Source organism: Archocentrus centrarchus, chromosome 5, assembly GCF_007364275.1.
Source record: "Archocentrus centrarchus isolate MPI-CPG fArcCen1 chromosome 5, fArcCen1, whole genome shotgun sequence".
In the NCBI taxonomy this organism is placed as follows: domain Eukaryota; kingdom Metazoa; phylum Chordata; class Actinopteri; order Cichliformes; family Cichlidae; genus Archocentrus; species Archocentrus centrarchus.
The window spans coordinates 27,239,557-27,262,616 of NC_044350.1; the positions used below are offsets into that span (position 1 = coordinate 27,239,557).

Consider the following 23,060-nt stretch of genomic DNA (forward strand, 5'->3'; position numbering starts at 1 on the left):
TAAAGGAACAGTAGAGTCACTAGCTAAACATAATGGATATTACATGAAGTAGCAGCTACCTTTAGCGGATACATGGGAAATTGGCTGAAACAGTTAGCTCACTATAACTCATGTGGTAAGCTATATTTACTGTAATTGCTAAGAAGAGTACATGGTAAGCTCAAAGTAGTCCAGAACTAAACTTGAAATGAACATATCTGAACATGAGAGGTTGTTGAAGATGGAAAAAGCTGGGAATGCACTGGCCTAAACGTTCCAGAAACTGCAGACCTTTGACTGATGATCATCACATGCTCACTTCTCTTCAGGCCCATGGTGCCGCATACTCATAACTTTATGAAGAAGTAATGAGTCATGCACAAGTAGTGTGATATATTTGTTTGAAATCCTAAGATAGCACACACACTAGCACACACCCTTATCAAAACACATTTGAAATATAATTTATTGCACATTTAAAGATCAACATAAAGTGGCACAATACCTATTTCAATCCTGTTACATTGGAACAAAACAAAACAAAAAAAAAGACAAAAGTCCTTACAAAATGCTCACACCTTCTGTTTATGATCATAGTTTGTTTTTAGAACAAAATGGCCATAAAGTTGCAGGAATTTCAGACTGAAACTGCATAGATTTATAAAAAAAAAAAAAAAAACGTAATAAAAAAAAAAAAAAAAGACTGAGACATTTATTAAATATGGCACAGAAAATCCAATCAGACCTTGGCGTTACTCATACTTGTCATGTGCCCAGTGACATTGTCCCAGTGGCTTTGCAGGCGGTTCAGTGTGTCACAACAATCTGGGATTTACCCTTTCTAAAAGAGGAACACTAAAGTTCTGGGAAATATTTTTTCTATATATAAAATTAAAAAAAGCCCAATTCTGAATTGTCTTTTGCAGATAGAGGTTTCAAGCAGAACATGACTAAAAAAAGGAAACATTCCTTAAACTCCATTCACAGTAGCATCTGATTAATATTTTGGGAGCAGGCGTGTCACTGTAAAAACCTCAGCATGGAGGTGCAATGAAAGAAACTACAAAAACAAATTACATGATAGTCACAGTCATTTAGGATATTTACATCTTTGACCTCATTTGTCATGTCATGTCATACCATCACATCACATCACAACCCAAACTTCCCTTTCATTGGGGTTTCAGAGTATTCGTCATAATCATTAACTGTCACTGGATAATAATTTCACTATGTCCATGGGTGCAGACTACCATCTTTTATTGCTGTATGTCTCCTAGTTTGATAAGTGGCATTGTACTTTTTGTTGGCAACAACCTCCAACTTTACACTTGCTGTTCTATTGGCTACTTTATGAAACAAATCACTGTGAAATGTGTGATAGCCAACATAAACGTGCCATTTGAAAGTGGCGTACATGGTAGAGCTACAGTATGTACAATATGCCAGTGAAAACTGGCTGCAGTGGTTAAGATGTACATTAAAAATGAGGAAAAAAAAATGTTTTTTTTTTTTTTTCATGGCACGTTTTTCACACATCTGTATATGATCTCAGGACGTGCCTGTCCTGAACCTGAAGTAAACATACACGTTGATGTAAAGTACAGCATAAATACGAACCCAGCCAATGGTCAAGAGAAGAACGGCACAAAAAAACATGCTAACTGGCTTCAAAATCAACTCTTATATTTAAGTCATAAACACAGTTTTATTAGGGTTACCTGATCAGAGTTTTACAGTTTCATTAGGGCTGCCTGGTTGCATATTTCATAGGGACAACAGATGTGAAATTAATAAAAACCTTTTGTCTTCGTGAGCTGTTATCTGTTGTGTTTACATACTAGTATGGAGATTTAGGGAGTTTTAATTTAAGAAAATTGTTGCGTATGGAACAACTAAAAACCCAGGGAAGCCCCGTTGATAATAAAACAGTATATACATGGATAGCAGTAAAGAAATGTGATTTGTTTGGCACAGACTTAATGAGGCTTTTACACTCTGGCTTTTCCCCCACTCTGACTTGGATATTTACCAGCCTCTTAGTAGGTCACAAACATTTGATGAAACTTTATCCCCATTTATGCTTCTGAGATTTACTGAAGGTGGCCTTTAGTGCCACTGCAACAGTGCTCATCAGTTCAATGCAACTTTCCAGTTAAATCAAGTCAAGCAAAACAAAAAGATTCAGACACGACCTGCATCGAAGTCATTTTTAATCAGAGGTCAGATCCAGCAGGCTGTTCATTATATGTCAGGAAATACAGCTAGAAAAAGGACAGGGTGATGACTAAAGGATGATTAAACAAGAGAGTGAATCCTCAATTGTTAATTTAAGTTACCTAATTTCAGTGTTACAGAACCTGCCTGTTGAGTACATTTACTACCATGATAGCAACTTCAATATCCTGCTTATTGAGAAAAAAAAATTAAGAAAAGAAAAAAAAAAAATCACAGAAATAAAAATTATAATAAAGTGGAATCAGATACTTTTGTCTGCCACAAAACAAAACCTTAAACCACAGGACAAGTACTGTCCAAGTAAACAAAGATGCAAAGTAGAGTTCCAGAGCTGAGTTATTTGGAGACACTTTGAAGCAGCAGCACTTGAGAAAACTGGAGAGAAATGCTCAAAGTCAGACAGAAATAGAGGAAGAGAGGCAAAAAGGAGATAAAGAACATTAGAGACAGACTTTCCTTTGGCACCTGAGCCACAGTGGCAGTGCTCTTCTGTGGGCGGAAAAGGTACCAGACGAAGGTGTAGAGACACGACAAAAGAGGGAAAGAGGGAGGTTTCACTAAACAGCTCATGCCTGATTGAAATATCCTCCCCTGACCTTCTCTCTTCGACAGGAGGTTTATTCTTTTCCCTTTCGCTCCGTCTATAGATCCTGATTTGGTTCCTCCCACATCAGTCGCACCTCTCCAAAACATTTACCCGCAAGTTTAGTCACTTGATTCAATCAGAGCCACAGTCAGTCCCGCAAGAGTTCACCTTGTACAGCTCAGCCTCTTTTCTGCAAGAGAACTTAAGTAAACAGTGAGTGCTTGCAGAAAGGAGGTTCTCCGGGTTCTTCTGTAGCAGTTCCGTTATGGCACATGAGGGGACTTCTGCAGGTTTCTATCTCGGTTTTACTTCCACAGATGAATCTCAAGTTCCTCACAGGTGAGTTTCACAGGCTCAGATCCTTAAATAGGCGCTCCTCTGAGGTCGGTTAGTGCAGATCATTCTGTGCTGAGGCCCCCACCCCCCTCCCCAGGTTCAGTTCAGTGTATGGTTCTATAGGTTCTCCCCAGGCTGATACTGGGGTTCTGTGGAGGTGAAGTAGTCCTCTAGGAAGCCCTGCAGGTACTCAAATGTAGGCCTCTCTTCTGGATCCTTCCTCCAGCAGGAAAGCATGAGCTCATGCAAGGAGCTCGGGCACTCTGCTGGACAAGGCATCCTGTAGCCACGCTCCACCTGGTCTAGCACTTCACGGTTAACCATACCTGTCAAGAGAAACAGGAAGTTAGATTTTGAGGACAGAAATCCTTCCTTTAAATACAGTTCAGTTCTAAGCGCATCAGCTGAGCCATTAACTGGTGTGGGAGGGAGATACGCCAGTCTGCTGGGATTGGCTGAGCTTGACTGTGTGATCTCTCTGAACCAGGGTTATAATAGTTTTGGATTTTACATTATAGTTTAGTTTTAGTTAGTTTTTACTTTTTTTCTCTAATTCAGTTAGTTTTAATTAGTTTTCAGAGTGGTTTTGCTCGTTTTTATTAGTTTTTATTTTTGGTTTTATGCTTAGTTTTAGTTAGTTTCAGTATTAGTTTTAGTATTTTCATACTTAATCAGGTACGCTTTAAAGATACCCTTTAAAGAAATATATTCAGCAACCAATTGTTCACAGACAGCAGAACTACATGCTAAATGTGTGTAATATTAAGGACACACATGAACATCAACAGGGAGAAACTGCTAACAATATGAACTCCAAAACTCGATAAATTCTACAATAAACTCCACAATAAAGTTCAGCCTCAGTGCAGCAGATTAACAACAGCTACATGTGGTGTTTGACAAAAACAAACTCCTTGAAGGAGTCAAAGCTCAAATCCAGCTGCATCCTGATGTTCTCTCCACCTGATGCTGCTTCTGTTTTGGAGCTAGCTTGGTTAGATGCTCGCTGATTAAACTTGCAGGGTCTTTGCGGCCTCTGTAGCCTACGGAAGTGTCCGACCTCATGTCCGCATTTATGCATGTATAGCTGGATTGCGTGTGTTAATTACCTTGTGTTGTGTGCTGGGGGTTTTTTGGTCCTCGCTCTTTGTGCTCAGTTTTTAGGGTGCAAACATATTTGTCCCTGTTTTTTCACTTTCTTCATTCCTTCACGTCCATTCCAATAGTTTCAGCAGCTCCCTCTAGGAATTTGCTGACATTTGTGAGTCCTTATATTGATGCTTTGATTATTAGTCCTGATTGTTATTATCTGACTGATAAAGTAGCCGGAAACGCACAAGGACTAAACACAACGTTGTGGGCTGCGTTGACCCGACGAGTCGTCACGTTTCTCTGGAGGTGCAGGCCAGGTTGCCTTGTAGGATGAGAGCGGTTTCCGTAGCTGCCTTGTGTGCGCTTCTCAGGTCTACTTTGATGTTGGTGTTTTTTTTCCTGACTAAGAAGTGTTCCGTACATCATCCACAACATCATCCACAACAAGACACTCGCTGCTATCTGTGCTATCATAGTAAAAAAAAAAAAAAAAAAAAAAAACACCACATGGGACTCTGAGGAGCAGCGCGGTGTGCGCACGCACGCACATGCGCACCCATTTGCCCGACGGCGTTCCGAGCTTAAACTCGGAGAGAGGAAAAAAATGATTTCATATCAATCCACAAGACTTTTGAAAAAATAACAATATCTATAATTTCAGTTAGTTTTAGTTAGTTTTGTAAACTCACAATTCAGTTTTAGTTAGTTGTCGTTTCTTCCTTTTAATTTTAGTTTTTATTTATTTCAGTTAACGACAATGTTTTTTCAATTTCAGTTTTCGTTATTTCGTTCGTTTTCGTTAACTATAATAACCCTGCTCTGAACTAATGCTATGCTTTATGTTTATCAAAGACTATCAAAATCTATTCTGTGGTGTTATTTTTTGAGCCACATCGACTGATGACCTTTGTAATCAATAAGTCTACTGAATATCTTTGGTCTATAAAAATGTCTGATCATACCAGAAACTCGCACTACATCAGCAATGTTCCTATAAATCTTTTGTCCCACTCCAAATGTAAAACCAAAAGATATTCAGGTTACCGTCACATAAAAAAAAAAGAAAAGAAAAGCAGTAAATCCTCACAGGAGGACTTAGACAGAATTTTTGGCATTTCATCTCCACTGAAATTAATATCTGTGGAGATTTCATTTTAATCATCCAACGTGATTCGTTTTTCTTCCTTGAACAATAAACTGATCACATTATGTGGCTTTATCCCGTCAAGTGAAGCTTTTACCTGGATAGGGAACTCTGCCTTTAGTTGCCAGCTCTGTGAGCAGCACACCAAAGGACCAGACATCTGACTTGATGGTGAAACGACCGTACAGAGCTGCCTCTGGTGCCGTCCATTTGATTGGGAACTTGGCTCCTAAGAAACCATAGGAATTATAAAACTCAGTGTGGCATGCTATAGAAGAAAATAAACATGTTACACACACACACACACTATAGAACATCTTTACTCTTCTTATGTCAACTTTTTTCTGTAACCAAACCTGAACTTCTCTCTGTAGCTGATTTGAGAGTAAATAGTTTTTGTACAAAGAGCAGACTCACCCTGTCTTGCAGTGTACTCATTGTCTTCAATGAGTCTTGCCAGACCGAAGTCAGCCACCTTGCACACGAGGCTGTCTCCTACAAGGATGTTTGCAGCACGCAGGTCTCTGTGGACATAGTTCATCCTCTCCACATATGCCATGCCTGCTGCAATCTGGAAGGAGAGAGAACACAAAATGTAACATTTCCACGTAATATACCTTTGATTATTGAATTCTGGATGTTGAGATGATGCACAACACTATAAACCTTAATGACACTGAATCTTTTGTAGCTTTACCTGAGCGGCCATGTCTACCAGCTGAGGCAGTCGAAGCATCTTTCCAGCATCCCCTTTAAGAAAGTCCAGTAAGCTGCCTGTGAATACAAGCCCAATATAATTTCCATCCATCCACTTTCTTCTGCTTAGAACTTACAGTGATCTCTTACTACTCCAGAAATAAAAACATTTCTTAAAAGAAAGAACCCTTGCCCCCTTTTTGAACAAGAACTGGTAAACAAGATTATGATTTTGTCCAAGCATCCCTCGATGCAGTCTGATATCACACGTTACCTTGGCTCATATACTCCGTCACAATATAGATGGGCTCCTCAGACACAACAGCGTACAGCTGGACCAGCTTTTCATGCCTCAGCTTCTTCATCACCTGCGCTTCTTGAAGAAAGGCCTCTGGAGACATGGTGCCAGGTTTTAAAGTTTTAATGGCTACTCGTGTTGTACCATTCCACGTACCTGTCAGTAGCCAGACAGAAAGATATTCTTCAGTAAAGCACTACCTTAACGACTCTTAGTCCACCTACTCTGTGAAATATAAAAGGTTTACTAGTTTTTACAAGGAAGAGTAAATGACACCCATGCTGCATAATCAAAGTTTAACCCATCTGCCTGCTATTGCATGTTAGGGATTCGTACCCATCCAGACTTCTCCAAAGCAGCCCTGTCCCAGTTTGACGTCGAGGCGGAGAGACTCTCTGGGAATCTCCCAGGCATCCCTGGCCAGTCCCTGTGTCTGAGGTTTGGTCACTGGACAAACATCTGTTAGAGCATGGCACAGCCCATCAGAGTGCTCTGAATGAGGAAAGGTAAGCGTATGTGAAAGTTATGATCAGCAGTTGACATTGGCTAACTTTTGGTGAATACATGTGCCCGAGTACTCACTACGATAGTGGAAGACTAGCTGCTGTAGGCTGGTGAACTGGGTGCGGGAGGTGATGTAGAAACCTCCGCTATCCAGCTTCCTGATCTTGTAATGTTTAACATTCAGGCCTTTGGTGTTATCATAATCCAGCACTGACAGGCAATATGCCCCTGTGAGCAAGACCACAAACAACAGACAGGTTAGAACAATAAAACCACACTGCTCTTGGCCTGTGTGGCAGCTGCTCTGCGGAGTTTCCTAGCAGCTGTGCTTTGGCTATTTAGGTTCCTGCTGCTTGCTTTAATGGCCATAGATAACCAACTAAGCCTTTATGTCCTTGTCCACTGCCAACGACTATGTAAAGTTTCATTAACTTGGTTTTGTGTAACATCTTTTTACTAAACCACATTTCACCAGCATTGAAATGAAAAATGACAAAATAGCTCATTAGGTCAAAAATCACCATAAAAAAAACAAAAAAACAAAAACAAAAAAAAAACAAAAAACAAATAAGAGCTGCGAAATGTGACAGGAATCAAAATTCCAAGAATAAAACTTGTAAAAATGTTTAAGAAGTGATTCAAAAGACTGAACTGACTTAAAGGTCTACAGAGAGGCCTGAAAGAAAATGAAAAATCAATTGTGTTTGATCTGGAGTTTCATTGACTGATCTTTGCTCTTCTTCCCTTGCCAAAAATAAAAACTAGTGCAGGAAAGGCACACTTCCTTAAGTGTATCAAGCCAATGTACCAAATAATTATTTTCACTGCAGTATCACTCAAGTACCTTCACCTTCACTTTCACATTCAAGACCAAACATGTAAACCTGAATTAAGGCTAAAGGGCCTTAATACTACAGGAACACAACTTAGAGCATTTAGCCACTTCACACCATTTCTTCTTATGAATGTGAGATAAAGGAAACAAAGACCTATCAAAGGCTCAAAGGAAGGGTTTTCAGCAGGGTCACAATGTGAGTGCTTATAGCCTGAAACTGGAACGATGAGATTCATATTCCACTGCAACATTATTTCCACTTTATTAAAATGTAGGGGGAACGCTCCTGCTCATCCCTGTGAACCTCACATTTGACATCTAATACAGAACAGACCCAGAGGCCATGGCATCTCCTGCCAAAGCTTCTCCTACTCCCCCAAAGCCTCCCCTTTTTCCTACAAGTGTTCACAGTTCTCCCCTCTCTTCATGCCTCTTCTCAGTGTGTATGTGTGTGTATGTTGGGAGAACACAGACCTATAGCCGGGGGGAAAATCCAGCACCCTTCTAAGATGACCTAGTTCAGGCAGAGTGATTCACCCCTATCCATTCACAAGCCCAACCCATTCCAAGCTTTTCATTTTCCCCTCACTTCCTCCAAAACAGCCCCCTAAAGAGTCCACTTACGTCACAGGGACTAGATCTGACTGCAGACTTTCAGAGAAAGATGCAAAACTCTGACATAAGCCCAGAGAACAAAGATATAGCGCCGCAGGCCTGTGTGAAAGTTAACAAATGACTTAATTAGCAGGTTCTACCGCTTTCAAATTGAGTCCCTGAAGATCTACTTATTTCAAAGCACATCTGCTACACTGTGTAAGCTCCGGGGAGGCAGAAAGAGTGTCATCGCTTCATTTTTTTTCACACATTTTTAATGTGCGCAAATTGAGATGCTCTGGTTTTTATTAAACATGTTTTGTAGAGAGAGTTTTCCTGGGTAATCCTGCGTGTTCAGGAAACAACTAAAACTGATCATTTCACAACGTAATTACAGCCACAACTAATTATGGTTTTCATTATCAACTTATCAGCAGTTTATGCCACCTCAACTAACTGCTTAGTCTGTGAAATATTTAAAGGAGGAAAAATAAATGCACCCATGTCTTCAATGTGCTTGTATTGTCTGATTAATAGTCCAAAACCTTAAGATATTCAATAGATTGTCTCACATGAGAAAGGAAACAGCCAATTAAAGCATTTAATGAAAAAAAGAGAGCATCAGCATTTTACTCAATGAAACCTTCCATCCACCCATTTTCTTCTGCTGGTTACCAGTGGAAATTTCACTAATGTCTTCTAATCCCTGCTGATTAAAACCTAATGGTCAAGAACTCAGTACAACATTTCTGATATAATTTTTTATTCATTAATTTGCAATACTTGGGTGCCTAAATGCAGTTTAAAAGAAGTGATACATTTTCACCAGAATGAACGGACCAGTGCATCAAAATAAAACTGCCTTTATTGGTTAAATAAAGAAATGGCACTTTGTGCTAAATCCCCCCCCCCCTCACATTAAACACTCAAGGTGATTTAATGCATCATTATGCGACTGCAGAGACAGGCAGAAGAGCTAATTGTTCTTGATAATGGTTCATGGTAATGACTGCGACGCGACTCTGAAGTGATGCAAATGTCTGCTCTCTCACCTTTAGTGGTCTCGCTCTCCCTCACCAAGAAAGTTCCTCGTCTGTTCTGAAGATTGAGAAGGAGCCTCTCCGAGTCACGTCGAGTGATCTTCCCAAAATACCACCTGCCAAAGTGGGCCACAGAGAGTAAGATCAGTGACGAGCTACTCCTGAGCAGGTGGAGCAGGGGTTCAGAGAGCTATGTTTAGATTATATGCATGAATAGTATGTCAGCACTCTTTATGTTTATTTGTAAGCAAAGATCATGTTTTTCCGTGCGTGGATCATTAAAATGCATGCAGACTGAGCACAACTACATTCAGGTTCTGCACTGGAAACCAGCTATAGGTGTAAATAAACTGCAGGGTAAACTGCATGAGAGGAACAAAGAGTGGATAATGTACTCTTCTGCTTGGATGGAGTCAGACGGAGCCACATAGTTGCTGGGTATATAACCGCTCTCTCCAGTCGTCAGGGAGCGAGCGAGCCACCAATCCCCCTCTCTGTGAAGGAAAGAGAGGGACAAAGAGCGTGAGAGTCAATCATAAACAGAGAACTGAACAAGGCATTTCTAACATGTCTTGATTCTGTGATATTTCAAGTTTATTCATAATTAATACTATATTTCATTGAGGAGGAACTCTACTTCTACCTCGTCTTTTGCTCAAAAATCCAAGAATATAAAAGGCTAAAGAATATGACTTATCATGGGATTTGTTGTCAATAAGAAAAACTTACAATATTACTGGACTTATCCCTGAAATATTACAGTATCTGTATATGAATCTGTGCCCTCCTATACGTTTCATTCAAGTTGAAACTTCCACATCATTTGACTGAAAACCATAGTGGCATTTACATTGCAAAAGTGAAACCTAAAAAACACCCACAAACTTCATCCCACAAAAAACTTGACAGGATGGTGTGAAGAAAAAAAAAAATGGTAGGAAGGAAAATAAATGCAGACAACCTTTAATTCCACTCGTAGTCCCATTTTAGACACAACTCTAGCTCTATGTAGACGCACTATGTTTTATACCAAACAAAGAATTTGTGTATATCTCTAATATCTACCACTTCACGATGAAGCAAATATTTTCAAGAAGCGAAGGGACGGTGAAGAAAAGGTTGCATGAGTTTTTTAAATTGCATTAAATATTACTGACCTGAAGCTGTACTTTTTCCTAGGAGAAACCATGAAGCATAAGAAAGAGAGAGGGAGAGATAACAGACACAGCAGACACATCAAAATGCAGCAAGGAGACACAGCAAGGCACGCAACACAGCACAGACAGATAGAGGAGCTGCATGAGCTGTGGGATTACACAGTGGGGCTGTTTTAAGTTTGATATTCCATTTTAATGTATTTTTTCTGTTTTTTTTTTTTTTTAAAGAGATTCTAATACTAGAGGAGAGTATGAAAATACTCTCCCATAAATGTCCAAATGGCCACTTTACGTCTTAAAAATATAATCTGACGACAGCTAACTAATCACTGTATCATGAATTTACATAAAGCCTACCGTGCACTGAGTATTGCTTTGTAATGCAGATGCTGCACTCAATCATTATGAATTTATTCTACTTTTCAGCCCAACTATGTGGTGCCAGGCTCTTGATAAAGACCAGCAGAGCAGACTTACAGCAGGAAGTTATGGAAAGAGCTCATAGGAAAACCAAACAAAATACTATTATTCTGATTGTAAACACCTGCAAGGGAATTATGCTCCAGATGTTTTAGCTTAGAAACAGCAGCTTAAAAAAAAACAAAAAACAAAATGAAACAAAAACAAACATGTAATTTCTCACTTAAGCCTGTGTTTGTCCATTCAAATGACACATTTACACATCGTTCAGGTGTTATCTGTGTGGAGGGAAGGACTCATATCTCAGTACAAAATGCTCCCTCTGAAATCTCTTAAAAGGTTATGATGATGACAGCTGCGTGCATTCATTCATGTACACATTTGTGCGGCTCCACAATCTCATGTGCGCCACGAAATCTGTTCATTCAGATATCTGCGACACTGCGGCATCAGAGAGAGTTAGAGATAGATGACTCAATTCTTACGTGTTGTTGACAATCTGCAGCCGGTCGCCTTTCCTAAAGGTCAGGTCAGACGCTGTTCGTGACTCATAATCATACAATGCCACAAATGTAGTGACGCCTCCTGAAAGAAACCATCGAGAAACAGAAACATTCATTTGGGGAACAATATAGACACTAAAATAAAGACATTTAGCAAACAAAAGGGTATTTCCACTTAACTGCAATGACACCATTCTAACCAGGCTGGGAAATTAATTAAGCTATTTTTAGTTATGACTGGGTTCCCATGGATTATTTAAAAAACAAAAAACAAAAAAAAACAAAACAAAAAAACCCCCAAAACCCCCCAAACAAAACAAAAAAAAAACAAGCTAAAGCTAAAAGAACACCATTGTGCTGCATTTAATTTTGCAAAGATGCCCAAACCCTCTCCCCACCAGGCTGTGACTGGTAATTTTTTGAAAATTAAATTTGAAGAAGAAGAAGAAAATCAACAGTTAAAAACCAGTGGAATGAACGCGTGATGTTTCCAGTTGACAAGTTATCATGTTAAATAATTGTGTGTGATTTTCAGCACAGTGACCTTGCCCTTGAATTTGCTCTATCAACTGTTAAAGGTTGTATCTTCAGTTATTCTACATCTGCTTTGAATCTCTATTTAAGGCCTAATGAAAAATACTGACATTCAGGAAACCCGTGCTTGATCGCCCTTGAAGGACAAAGCTATGATATTAATGGGTTTCTATGTAGGTTTGTAAGCCGCCTTTTTAAATGAACCTGAGACCTAAACCGGGGAATTCTCCAGCCGATCATTGATTGGCTCATTAGATGTGCGGCAGTAGGATGCGGCCATCAGAACCATTCTGGATAGACCAGCAGGCCTTTGCTCTCTGGATGAAGCAACATTAACCCAGCCATCTGGACAGTTTAGACACACTACAGTTTAAATATATCGAGTAAAATATAGACAATGTGGCATGTGGTGCTTCAAAGTCGAGAAGTTTAAGTCTCAGTGTTTGATGGTGGGAAAAAAAAGAAGCTTTTAAATAATTTTTTCTGTGTAAATGTGACTCATCATGAATCCCTTTTTCAGATTTTTTCCCCCCCTCTTGGAACTTATGTGATCTCAAACTGAAAGCAAGTCTGTAGGCTGACACAGAGATACGTCAAAATTCTCATCAGACTTATTTAATTTGTTTCAAAACTTCATTCACACAGGAGGTAAGACGTGTTGGCACAAAGATTGGAACCTGAAGAAACAATAAAATCTGCCTTTAAAAGCACCTCTAAAAGCTCACTAATTACTGTTTGCTCCCACCCAGTTGTTTCATCTTTCTAATTCTACCTTACTTTTTATATTTTCTATAGCCTTTAAAAAAAAAAAAAAAAATGCATGACTTCATCTATTTCTTATGTGATCTTTTTATTAGTAGTTTAGTTCCTTGTTGTTAAGCGGCATGATATGTATAAACCTGTTCCACTCTACTTTAACTAACTCAGCGTCATAATGTTTTTCTTACCCGACAGAGGTCCTCTCTGAGGTGACGTGACAGTTCCCGTGTGGTCCACTCCTCCGAAGAGAGCCAGCTCAGGAGTATTTGTTGGGGCGTGCTGGTGCTGCCCTTGATGCCCCCGCCTGCCTGTTCCGACAGCAGGGCTCCTGTTGGGGGTTTGGGTCTGCTGGGCAGGTCCCAGGTGGTGGAAGTGCCCGCTATCTGAGCCTGTGCCTATGGTACCATCCAGGCTCATGGAGCGCTGGCCCGGCTCCTTGGGCTTGCTCTTGCCCGCCCCCATGTGCAGACCTGGGACCAGAGCCAATGATGAGTAAGAATGCAGCACTTAAAGGTCTGAAATGGCTTTGCTACCGCTTCTGTTCATCAATAAAAGCCAAATATTAATATTTAAATGCAGTTTGACCCACAAGGATCCTACTGCAAGCCACCACGACAAACCCCTGAATTCTTGATGCCATTTTACTAGACATTTAACAAAAATATTTGAGACTGTTCATTTTCTTAGATATATAATAAATATGGACATCTCAGTGTTACTAGACTCAAATTAGGTAAGAATTCTGTACACCTGCTCTTTTAGTCAATAACACTTTAAAACTGATGATTAAAAGAAAAATGAAGTTCACTCAGGAACAGGAAGTGACCCCACTTGAGTTTCTAGTCATTCACGCTCCTCAAACAAAAACTCCTCTTAGCACAGTGTGTGCTGTGAGCATCACATTCATTTTAGCTCTCCCAATCCGCCACAGAGTATCCTTGGAGCTGCTCCAGGTTCCGTTAGAACCGTTTAGCATGCAAATACTCAGAGAAGGGGGCACATAATAACACACATACGTTCAGGGTCATTGCTGTCTGAGTCAATCTGTTTTGAATCAATAAGCGTCTACATGGAAAATAAAGCTTCAAACAAAAGGAGCTGTGGGCTGGACTCAAGCTGAGTGTTAATGCTGTTGAGTTGAAAAGGACACAGTTTCATCTTCAACAGGTAATTATGGTGCTGCTTCTTCTTCACATCCTCATGTCGAATACATCTATTATAGCCTGATAAATGCAAAAAGTCAAGAGTGTGCCTTCATCCTGAGTGCAGACAAAGACAAACATGCTCAGACAGTCAAGTGCACCCACAGAAAGTTGGAGTGCCTTGTTCACACACCAAGACCAATCCTCCCCTCCAGGCATAGCGGAGTGACTCACTGCGAGATTGGCTATTTCAGGCTAGCTGAAACAGAGACAGTCACACACACATGAAACAGCCTTGTTCCTTTGGAACTGAGAGTGCCTCTGTTCAGACAGAGTGTGTGCGTAGGTGTGTGAGTGTGTGTCTGTGCATTAGCAGCTGTTCCTTGGTCTCTGGGAAACGAAGCTCAGTCGCACACTAACACCCAAACACAGTTGTGTCTCACATCCTTTTTCCAACAACGCGTGTATCCTTGTGAATGTTTCCAACACACTTGTGTGAGTCTGACGGACGGGACAGGGAGGGTTATTAACAGGGAAAGAGGAAGGAACCGGCAGCGGCTGTAAAAAGAACGCGTAGGTGGTTGTTGCATACTGCAACACGGACAGCTGAGGCTTAGTGGGTGTTTTAAGTGTGATGTGTGAATATAACTTAATTACACAGGTACGGAAATCCTCAAAGACACACAAGGCTCACACTGTGAAGATGCGTTGGCATGCAAGATACCATGTGTGTGTGTGAATGTACATAAGCATGAGATTTCAAGCATGAGTGCAGTCATGCAAGCTTTGCTTCAACTCCTGCCAGGATGTAATTTAGTGCAATGGAGGGGTTAATGTATCCCATGGTGCAACACTGAGTCATACAGAGACAAGCTCATAGGCCTGCAGACAAAGATGGACAGAGAAGTGGGAATTGTGTGAACGAACCACTCAATTTACCTAGTCAGTCCAGATATTAGTAATCAACCTTACGGCCAGTTTCATCGACCACCGCTAATGATCACAGTCCTTGCAGTTTTCAGGTAATACTTGAGTCACTTGTGCAAAAGATTTGCTCACAGTCCAGGCAGTTAAGATACAGGAGATTTCAAGGACTCAAAATCTGTATCAGCTATTGCAAAGTTACTTGCCAATGCTTTGAAAAATATGAATGCAAATATCAAATCAACTTTACATATAGTTCTACCTTAGACAAACATTTTTGCTGGGGAAATGCAAAACAATCCATTCCCTGCAGACTAGGGAAGCTAGGGATCGAACCACCACCCTTCTAGTTGGTAGATGGCCTGCTCTACCTAATGAATCACCAATCAGGTTGCAGTTTTTGCCCATGTATACCTCTTTAACTGCATGAATGAATGAGTCAGTCACATGGCAGCAATTCAGTGCATTTAGACATGTAGACATAGTCAAGCCAACCTGCTTAAGTTCAAACTGAGCATTAAAATGGGGAATGGTGTCAGATAGACTGGTCTGAGTACTTCAGAAACTGCTAATCTGCTGGGATTACCATCTCTAGGTTTACAGATAATGGTCTGAAAAAGAAAATATCCAGTAAGCAGAAGCAGAAGCTCACACAAGGTGCCACACCTGTCAGTTAAGAGCAGGAGGCTCAGGCTGCAATTTACTGATGAACCTCCATTTCTGCTGCAACATTCAGCTTGTAGGGTCAGAATTTGTCAGCATCATGAAAGCATGGAACCATCCTGGCTTGGGTCAATAATTCAGGCTGGTGGTGGTCATCTCAAACTGGTTTCTTGAACATGACAATGAGTTCACTGTATTCAAATGGCTTCCACAGGGACCCGATCCAATTCAATAGAGCACCGTGGATGTGCAACCTACAAATCTGCAGCAACTGTGTGGTGCCATCATGTCAACGCAGACCAAAATCTGAGGAATGTTTTCAGGACCTTGTTGAATCTATGCCAAGAAGTAGTTCTGAAGGTAAAATGGGATCCTGCTCGGTATTAGGAAGGTTTTTTCTTTGGTTTCTTTTTCCTACCATTAATGTGCTTTGAAGATTAATGAAAAATATTGTTAAAAAAGTATAAAAGTATAATTATAAGTATGAAAGTATAATTAGCAAATATTGCTCATGTCAAGAAACATCTATAGGATTACAGCTATCTTCACTTTAGATCATTAAAAAATTCACATCAGTTTATCCTTGAGTGGCAGTCATGCCAAATTTAAAAATTATGTCAAGGCATTAAAGAGATAACACATTTATTAGAATGTGAAGGATGGACAACTTGAAAACATGTCTGTAGCCATGGCTGTACTCCAGCTCAGTGTGATAAAAATACAAAGTGCAGAGTTCCCAACGCTCCAGTGCAGAGTGTGATACTAGTGTTGATGGAAGCTGATGGCATATCAACATTAATGTCAATTAATCTCAGCTCTAAAACTTAATTACTATGACCTTTCAACAGTATTAATGCAGTCTTATTTTTACCATTTTGGTGATAATCCTGGTTATCCTCAAGCTCAATGAATCCATGTGACATGTACACGTTTCACACATGCCAAATTTCCACCTTATTAGTAGATGGACCGCAGTGAATTTGGACGCTGCACAGAATATCTCCCTGGTGGGAAATTCAGCAGGGTAAACACTTGGCAGAACAGATCAATCCAACTATGATGCTCTGGTTTCAGCTTTTATATGGTCTCAAATTGATTTGGAAAAATTACTAATCATTAGGATTAATCTCAAACTGATGAGAAGTAATGATCCTCACGCACGCACGTCTCGTAAAAAGCTGCAGCTCACACGGTGTCCAGCGCTTACTGTGGTACTCCACAGGACAATGCACACACCACAGCAACCCTGAAAGCCTCAAAACCGGTGTTTGTGTAAGCAACAGAACTAGCTCTGTAGCAGAGCCGTGTGTCTTTTCCTAATATGGTGTTTTAGTGCCCTAGTATCAAATGGTAACATGTGACTACATCCAGTATTGTGATATAAAATGAAGGACCATGGAAGAGCGATGATGGAATTAGATGTTGTAGAGTCTTGCAGGAATAAAAAAAAAAAAAAAGATGGAAAATATGCAAGAGATGAGAAGTTGAGCTGTGAGTTTTTACATAAAGCAGGAATACAGAGGAATGTGAGAAGCAGACTGCACCACACACCTCAGCTGCCAGCAACTGCAACAAGAACAGGCACCTGAGCAGTGGGAGGGCAGGATGGGAGGAAGGAAATGAGGAGAAAAATGGTGTGGGGGTAACAAAGAGGCTCCGTTTTCATGGTTTTCCAGGACTAGAAATGCACAGACTGCAATTTTCTTGGACTAGTCCTATTTTCCAATTTGCAGAACAATGGAAAAACAAGGAAATAGATGATGCTACACTAGCAGATTACTGGCTCCAGTGTTACCTTTATGAGGAAGCCAAATACAATTACAGTCCATTACATATTGCACTTTGCCTCGTAGAAGAAGTATCTTATAGTGCACTGGTTGTTGTGACCTGCATCACGGCCAGGAGTGTAACAGAAATCCAGGTTCAGTTTATACCTCCATTTTTGGGCCAAACATTATATTTATACATCAGTTTATCCATCCCAGAAGATGGACAACTGAAACAGGAAAAAAATAAATACCACAACCCTGATCATTTGATCATGGCTGGAAAAACCCTCTGTTATTCTGTTGTCATTCTAGTTCAGTCATTATCTGAATGATCTTTAAACCTTAGATTAAACTTTAGCATTGCTCCACATGACTATGACGGAACAGGAAGGTAGAAGTGCAATATAATATTGTGAATGTTTTTGTAATGAATCTTAGTTTCAGGGCGACACAGTGGTGCCTTGCAGCAAAAAGGCCGTGAGCCTTTCTGTATGGAATTTGCATGTTCTCTCCATCTACACGGTCTCTCTCTCTCTCTCTCTCTCTCTGGAGACATGCAAGGGGTTAGGTTATCTGGTGATTCTAGGTGTGGATGTAAATGGTTGGCTGTTTCTCCATCAGCCCTGCGACAGACTGCTGACCTGTCCAGGGTGTACCCCACCTCAAACCCTGTGACAGCTGACCCTGGGCCTGACCCTGAATTGAATAAACAGAAGAAAAGGGATTGATTCTTGGTTTCAAATCTGATACATGCCTAATTGAGGTGTGTTAATTAAGTTCATGTCAGGCTGCAGCAGACTGGTATAGAATTGCATATATCCCAGCCCGATCACTGGGTTACCAGTCAAGGCCGAATCAGATATAAAACTGGTCAATCTAGCAAGAAGGCAAAACAAAAATCTCTTTCCAACAGAAACTCCTGTTGCTTTGCACCTTCCACAAGATAATTGTAATAATATGCTTTTCTTTTACTATTAAAATATATTAATAGTAACAAGTTACTATTAAGTGCCCTCTCAAAGTAATAATTTAAAAACATCTTAAAGCAACAATTCTTACTGCCTTCTTCTGGTATAAATAAAATTATAGATGTTACATAATATGTGGTGTAAATGTCAAAGATAGTAACTGAATCAGCTCTGAATTGTTGGGTTTCTTTATGATTTTGTAAGGTCATTACCTGACAATGTAAAGCCCTCTGAGAGAAGTGTTGTTGTGAATGAAAACTATATAAATAAAAGTTAAATTGAATAAACCTGTTCCTTTTTGGCCTTGTCTGAAGAGCGATTCAAAGGACTAGATGCCCTTTGAATCTGTAAACTACCCACACGCTGTGCTAATTACATTGCTGAGCATGATAGGGCGCAAAAGCTGTGGAGAAAGCCGGAAAAAGTAAAGGAATAATGCCCAGCTGCCTAAAAGGAATGCAGGATATAAAGTAGGCAAGTCCTAACACCTTTCAGGCTCTGCAACTGGATCACATCAGGCCAATATTTGTTCTAATTTACATGTGACCCAATCTGACTGACTATCGTTTTTCAAAGTCATTTTAAAAGACCATCAAATGATTCTGTGCATACGGAAAGAGATTTTGGTTCACCTGTCCGTACTGATTCCAGTGTAAGTGATGGGGGTCAAAGTCCCCAGTCATACACAATGACAGTCATATCTAACATTTTTACTTGTGTTATAACAGATCAAAGTTTGTCTTTAGCAGTAAATGTGTTGAGATATTTGATAATTTTGTTCAGAAAAAAAAAAAAAAAGGCTGGACAAACATGATATCCCCAATGAATGATTCCAGCTGAGTTTGGTGAAGTCCCAACTTTTATCTCATCACTACAAAGTTGACATTTGTGGCGTTGCTTACAATTTCCTCACCACTGTTGGGGTGGATTGCCATGGATATTGCTGCAACACAATGCAATACCATGCAGGGGAGTTCAAACACATTCCTGGTGGATTACCTTATAATGAGAACACACACTATTGTTTGTCTCCAGGTGTAAGATCCATCTGATAAGCCTTTAAACTTGTTAATCTGTTACTCCTACTGGAGCTCCACATTGTAGTTTATTGTCTCGCTGATATCTTAAACTACACACGCTAAACAAAGCAGACTTCTGTGCTGTTTCCATGCACTTGTTTTCAAGCTGAATCCCTGATTAATGCAGCCTCTGCAATCGTTGTAGACCACTTTTTCCCTTTTTTTACTATCCTTTGACTGCAGCTCAACAAGGAGCCATTGTTTGAGAAAAAAAAAAAGACAAAATTTGGTCCAAAAATGACTGGAAGATATCCACTTCAACAGAATAATACAGAAGCCATAGATTAACTTCAGATAATCATGCATTGTTGCACAGAATAAAAACTGCAGGCTTTGTCTTTTACATCAACTTAAACAGAGAAAAAAATATTAACATTAGATTATCAACAATTTAATGTTTATGACAATATTGTTCTCCGAGGTACAGCACCTTTACTTCAGTCCTTTTAATTATCTGCTAAATTATCTTTATTGTAGTACAATAGACAAGATCAAGTTGCTAATTGTGTCAAACACCACAATTAACCGTAACGCAAAAGATCTATCCTGAGAACTTCTGTGACAAAATGATCTTAAGCACAACTTACACTGAAGACAACATTTTAGCACAAACGTTCTAAATTTTTGTCATTTTTTATTTTGCATAGGTTACAAAAAAAATATATGTTTGGCAATCCATATTAACCTTTGTAATCCTCCATCTAAGGCTGGCCTCACAAGCTGCACATTTCTGGTCAGGCACATAAGCACATTTGGCCAAGATAAACCTCACTGAGTCATAACAGACGGTAACAGTTGCTACTGTGCTGCAGAGAGGAAAGGAGCTCCAGCCAATGTTTCAGCTGAATGGGAAGATTACGGTTTGCCCTTGGGAAGGGAGGGAGAGGGTAGGCAAGGGGGTGGTGGGGGCGTAGTAATGACGGTTCCTCAAGATCAAAACGAGAGGAAATGTGCACATTAGCGTTGCTGTCTTACTCCCATATAGATGCTCCATGATGACATGAAACAATGGAGATGCATGCATAACATACAGATCATTTATATATATAGCAAATGTCAGTGAGAGAGGGAGAGAGAGAGTGGATTGTTGAAAAGACAATGCAGTCACATCATGTCCAATTTTAGCCCTAAAAAAAGAAAGAAATGTATTTTTATGCTAAAACCCCACAGACTTTGGGAAGTGAAAGTCTGTGTCTAGCTCTCTCAACCCATCTCTTCTCTTCCTTAAAGGCCAACACACACACACACACACACACACACACACACACACACACACTGAGAAAAGGCGAGAAAAGAACGTACCGGAGGAAGAGGGCACTCAGCTGATAAAACCCACTTCCGCCCATCTTTAATTGGTAGCTCTGGCAGCAAGTGCTCTGGGCTACAAGGAACAGCTGCTGCAGCATGATTAATTTTACAGGACATCAGTCATTCACTCCACAAATTTATATATTTTATTAATGATGCTGTGTCATTCTAGGTCATTTACTCAGCGCCCATTTTTGTCATTTACGGGATTTTAAAATAAAGTCCGGGTATGCTTTCAATATGTTCTCTGGCTCCCAAAAAAAATGCTTTAATTTAGATATATTGTATCACAGCAGCCTATTTGATTGTTAACTGCCAGCCAGTTAAACAATTTTAATGAACAATTGAATATTCAAGTTATGTTTAAAAAAAGAAGAAGAAAAGAAAAGCTCTCAATTATGTCATTCTTTTCTGGTTTTCTTTGTTATGAGAGTAAAACTGAACATGTTTGGGTTTTGGACTATTGGCTGGACAAAACAAGTCATTAAATAGAATAGAATGCCTTTATTGTCATTATACAGGATGTACAATGAGATTGGAGGGATGCGAGATGCAATCTAAGATGCAATCTAAGATTTTTTGAAACTTGTAAATAAATATCAATTTAAAAAAAAAAAATCGCAGGCCTACATTAAATATCAATCTCTCACTGACCCCTGACAACGACTATTTGTATTTTGACCCACATCAGGTATTCTGATGTTCTTTCATGCTTTGCTAACATAATCTTTGCATCTTCATCCAGTGTTAAAATCCGATACTGAGCATTCCCATGATTCAAATGACTCTTTCAATGCAAAAATCTGAATCCTCTGCCTTGAGGAAATAAGCTGGAACTTGTCCAAACCAACTGTAAATAGATTAACCACATAATTAAAACTCTATTTCCACGGGATTAAAACACCAGTTGTTGTCAGCAAAGCTGCTTTCAAAGAAACACGGGGTGGGGTAAAGCTGCCTACGGGAGTAGCAGCTGTCAAAAATTATAATGTCTTTGCTATAAGCAGAAATGGTGAAATAAAATGGAAAAAACGCTCACCGCTCGTGTTTGCCAGACAGAAGCACATAAGGTCCGTAAACAGGGATTTGTGAATGGCAACCGGGATAAAATAAATAAATAAGTAAAAAGGACAATGCTCCAGTAAGTGTCGTAGGCTTTGGCTCACATACAGCGCATACGCGGCCTGATGAACCAAAACAGGTGCTGTTACAGCTCCATTTTGAATTTCGATGGATGGTTGGCTTTATTTTCTGTGCGCAGTCGATCTGCTGCGTCTTCCCTGAGTATTGGTGATGATGACAAAGTCACAAATGTGAGATTTGCACAAACGCTTTGATTTTTGCGGGATGTAGTAAATTGTCAACAACCTAGCCCTGGCACAGACTGAGCGGCACTGGCCAAATGAGCGAGTGAATGGCCTGTGCAACAATGAAATACAAGTCAGTGTAGAGAGGGGGGTAGCCTCTCAATCACTGTATGAAAGAGAAAAATGCGCAGCACAAAAAAAACAAAAAACAAAAAAGAATCCCCGATTGTAACGCAAAATAAATCTACAATCCTCCCACTAAACTGCTACAAGCTCTAATTAACTTACCTTTGAGGCGTCTTGAGATTTAGCCCAAAAATCAGAGACGCGCAGCGAGGAACCGTGTTAGATCCGTACGGCTGTCCTCATTAGAAAAATAATGGAAGCGGATGGCCAGTTGCTGTGGAAACCCCGGGCCAGCCACGAATCCCATTTAGTGAATTTCAGCAGAATCGCGGGAGGAGGAGGAGGAGGAGGAGGTCATGACGGGGACTGCCTTCCCGAGCTGGGGGACAGCTGCCGAGTGGCTGCGGTGGGCCGGGCAAACCTGTTCAGCTGGGAAGGGTCGACGGCGCGGTAAATTGGTGCGACGAAGCAGGAGAGGTGTAGTGTAGAAAAGACATGCCTCGTATGGGGGGAAGGCACTGGATAGTGCATCACCAACGAAACCCGAGAGCGCAAATATGAGGAGGCTGGATTTTACGCAGCAACGTCGGGAGCAGTCACCACGTCGCCTTGCGTAACTCGACGCCGGCAGTTCAATTCGCCGAAGCGTTGAATCGAAAATTTTTCTATTACCTTAATTATCACGACTGAAAAATGCTTCTTGAAATAAAGGTAATGGGATACGACGCGTGCGTCCTGTACGTTTAAATCTCTCGTTTGGTAAAAATCCAGTAAGCGCCATCGGGCAGGCTAGGCAAATTGGTTGCTAAGCGACACACATTTCGCTAATGGTAACTTTGTACTGGTGCGCTGAAATCTGAACGCTTGTGTCGGTTTCAGCGATGTTTATCGTCTATCTGCTGATATCGTCTCTCAGTATACATGTATACTTTCTAAACATGAAATAAAATGGGCTTGTGTTATTTTTTTCAATGACGCAGCCAACTACGCTGACAAATAAGATATGAGACCCGTGGCACTCAAAGAATCCTTAACTGATACAGGAATATGAAACTATAT

At 40.3% G+C, this 23,060-nt stretch overlaps 1 protein-coding gene across 2 annotated transcripts; it reads right to left on the reverse strand.

Annotated features, from left to right (window-relative positions):
• Positions 1–462: 462 nt before the first annotated feature.
• On the reverse strand, positions 463–22,803 carry LOC115779904 (proto-oncogene tyrosine-protein kinase Src-like). 2 transcript variants are annotated; one of them, XM_030728794.1, is made up of 13 exons: positions 22,164–22,802; positions 12,904–13,185; positions 11,405–11,504; positions 10,500–10,517; positions 9,738–9,836; positions 9,355–9,458; positions 6,952–7,101; positions 6,706–6,861; positions 6,346–6,525; positions 6,073–6,149; positions 5,793–5,946; positions 5,473–5,604; positions 463–3,465 (listed from the first exon to the last, which is right to left on the reverse strand). In XM_030728794.1, the coding sequence occupies exons 2-13, from the start codon at positions 13,175–13,177 to the stop codon at positions 3,257–3,259; spliced, it is 1,653 nt and encodes a 550-aa protein (XP_030584654.1). In that variant the 5' UTR covers positions 13,178–13,185; positions 22,164–22,802; the 3' UTR covers positions 463–3,256. The 2 variants fall into 2 exon arrangements, with proteins under 2 accessions (XP_030584654.1, XP_030584655.1); XM_030728795.1 differs by lacking the exon at positions 10,500–10,517 and having other exon boundaries at positions 3,257–3,465; positions 22,164–22,803.
• Positions 22,804–23,060: the final 257 nt, after the last annotated feature.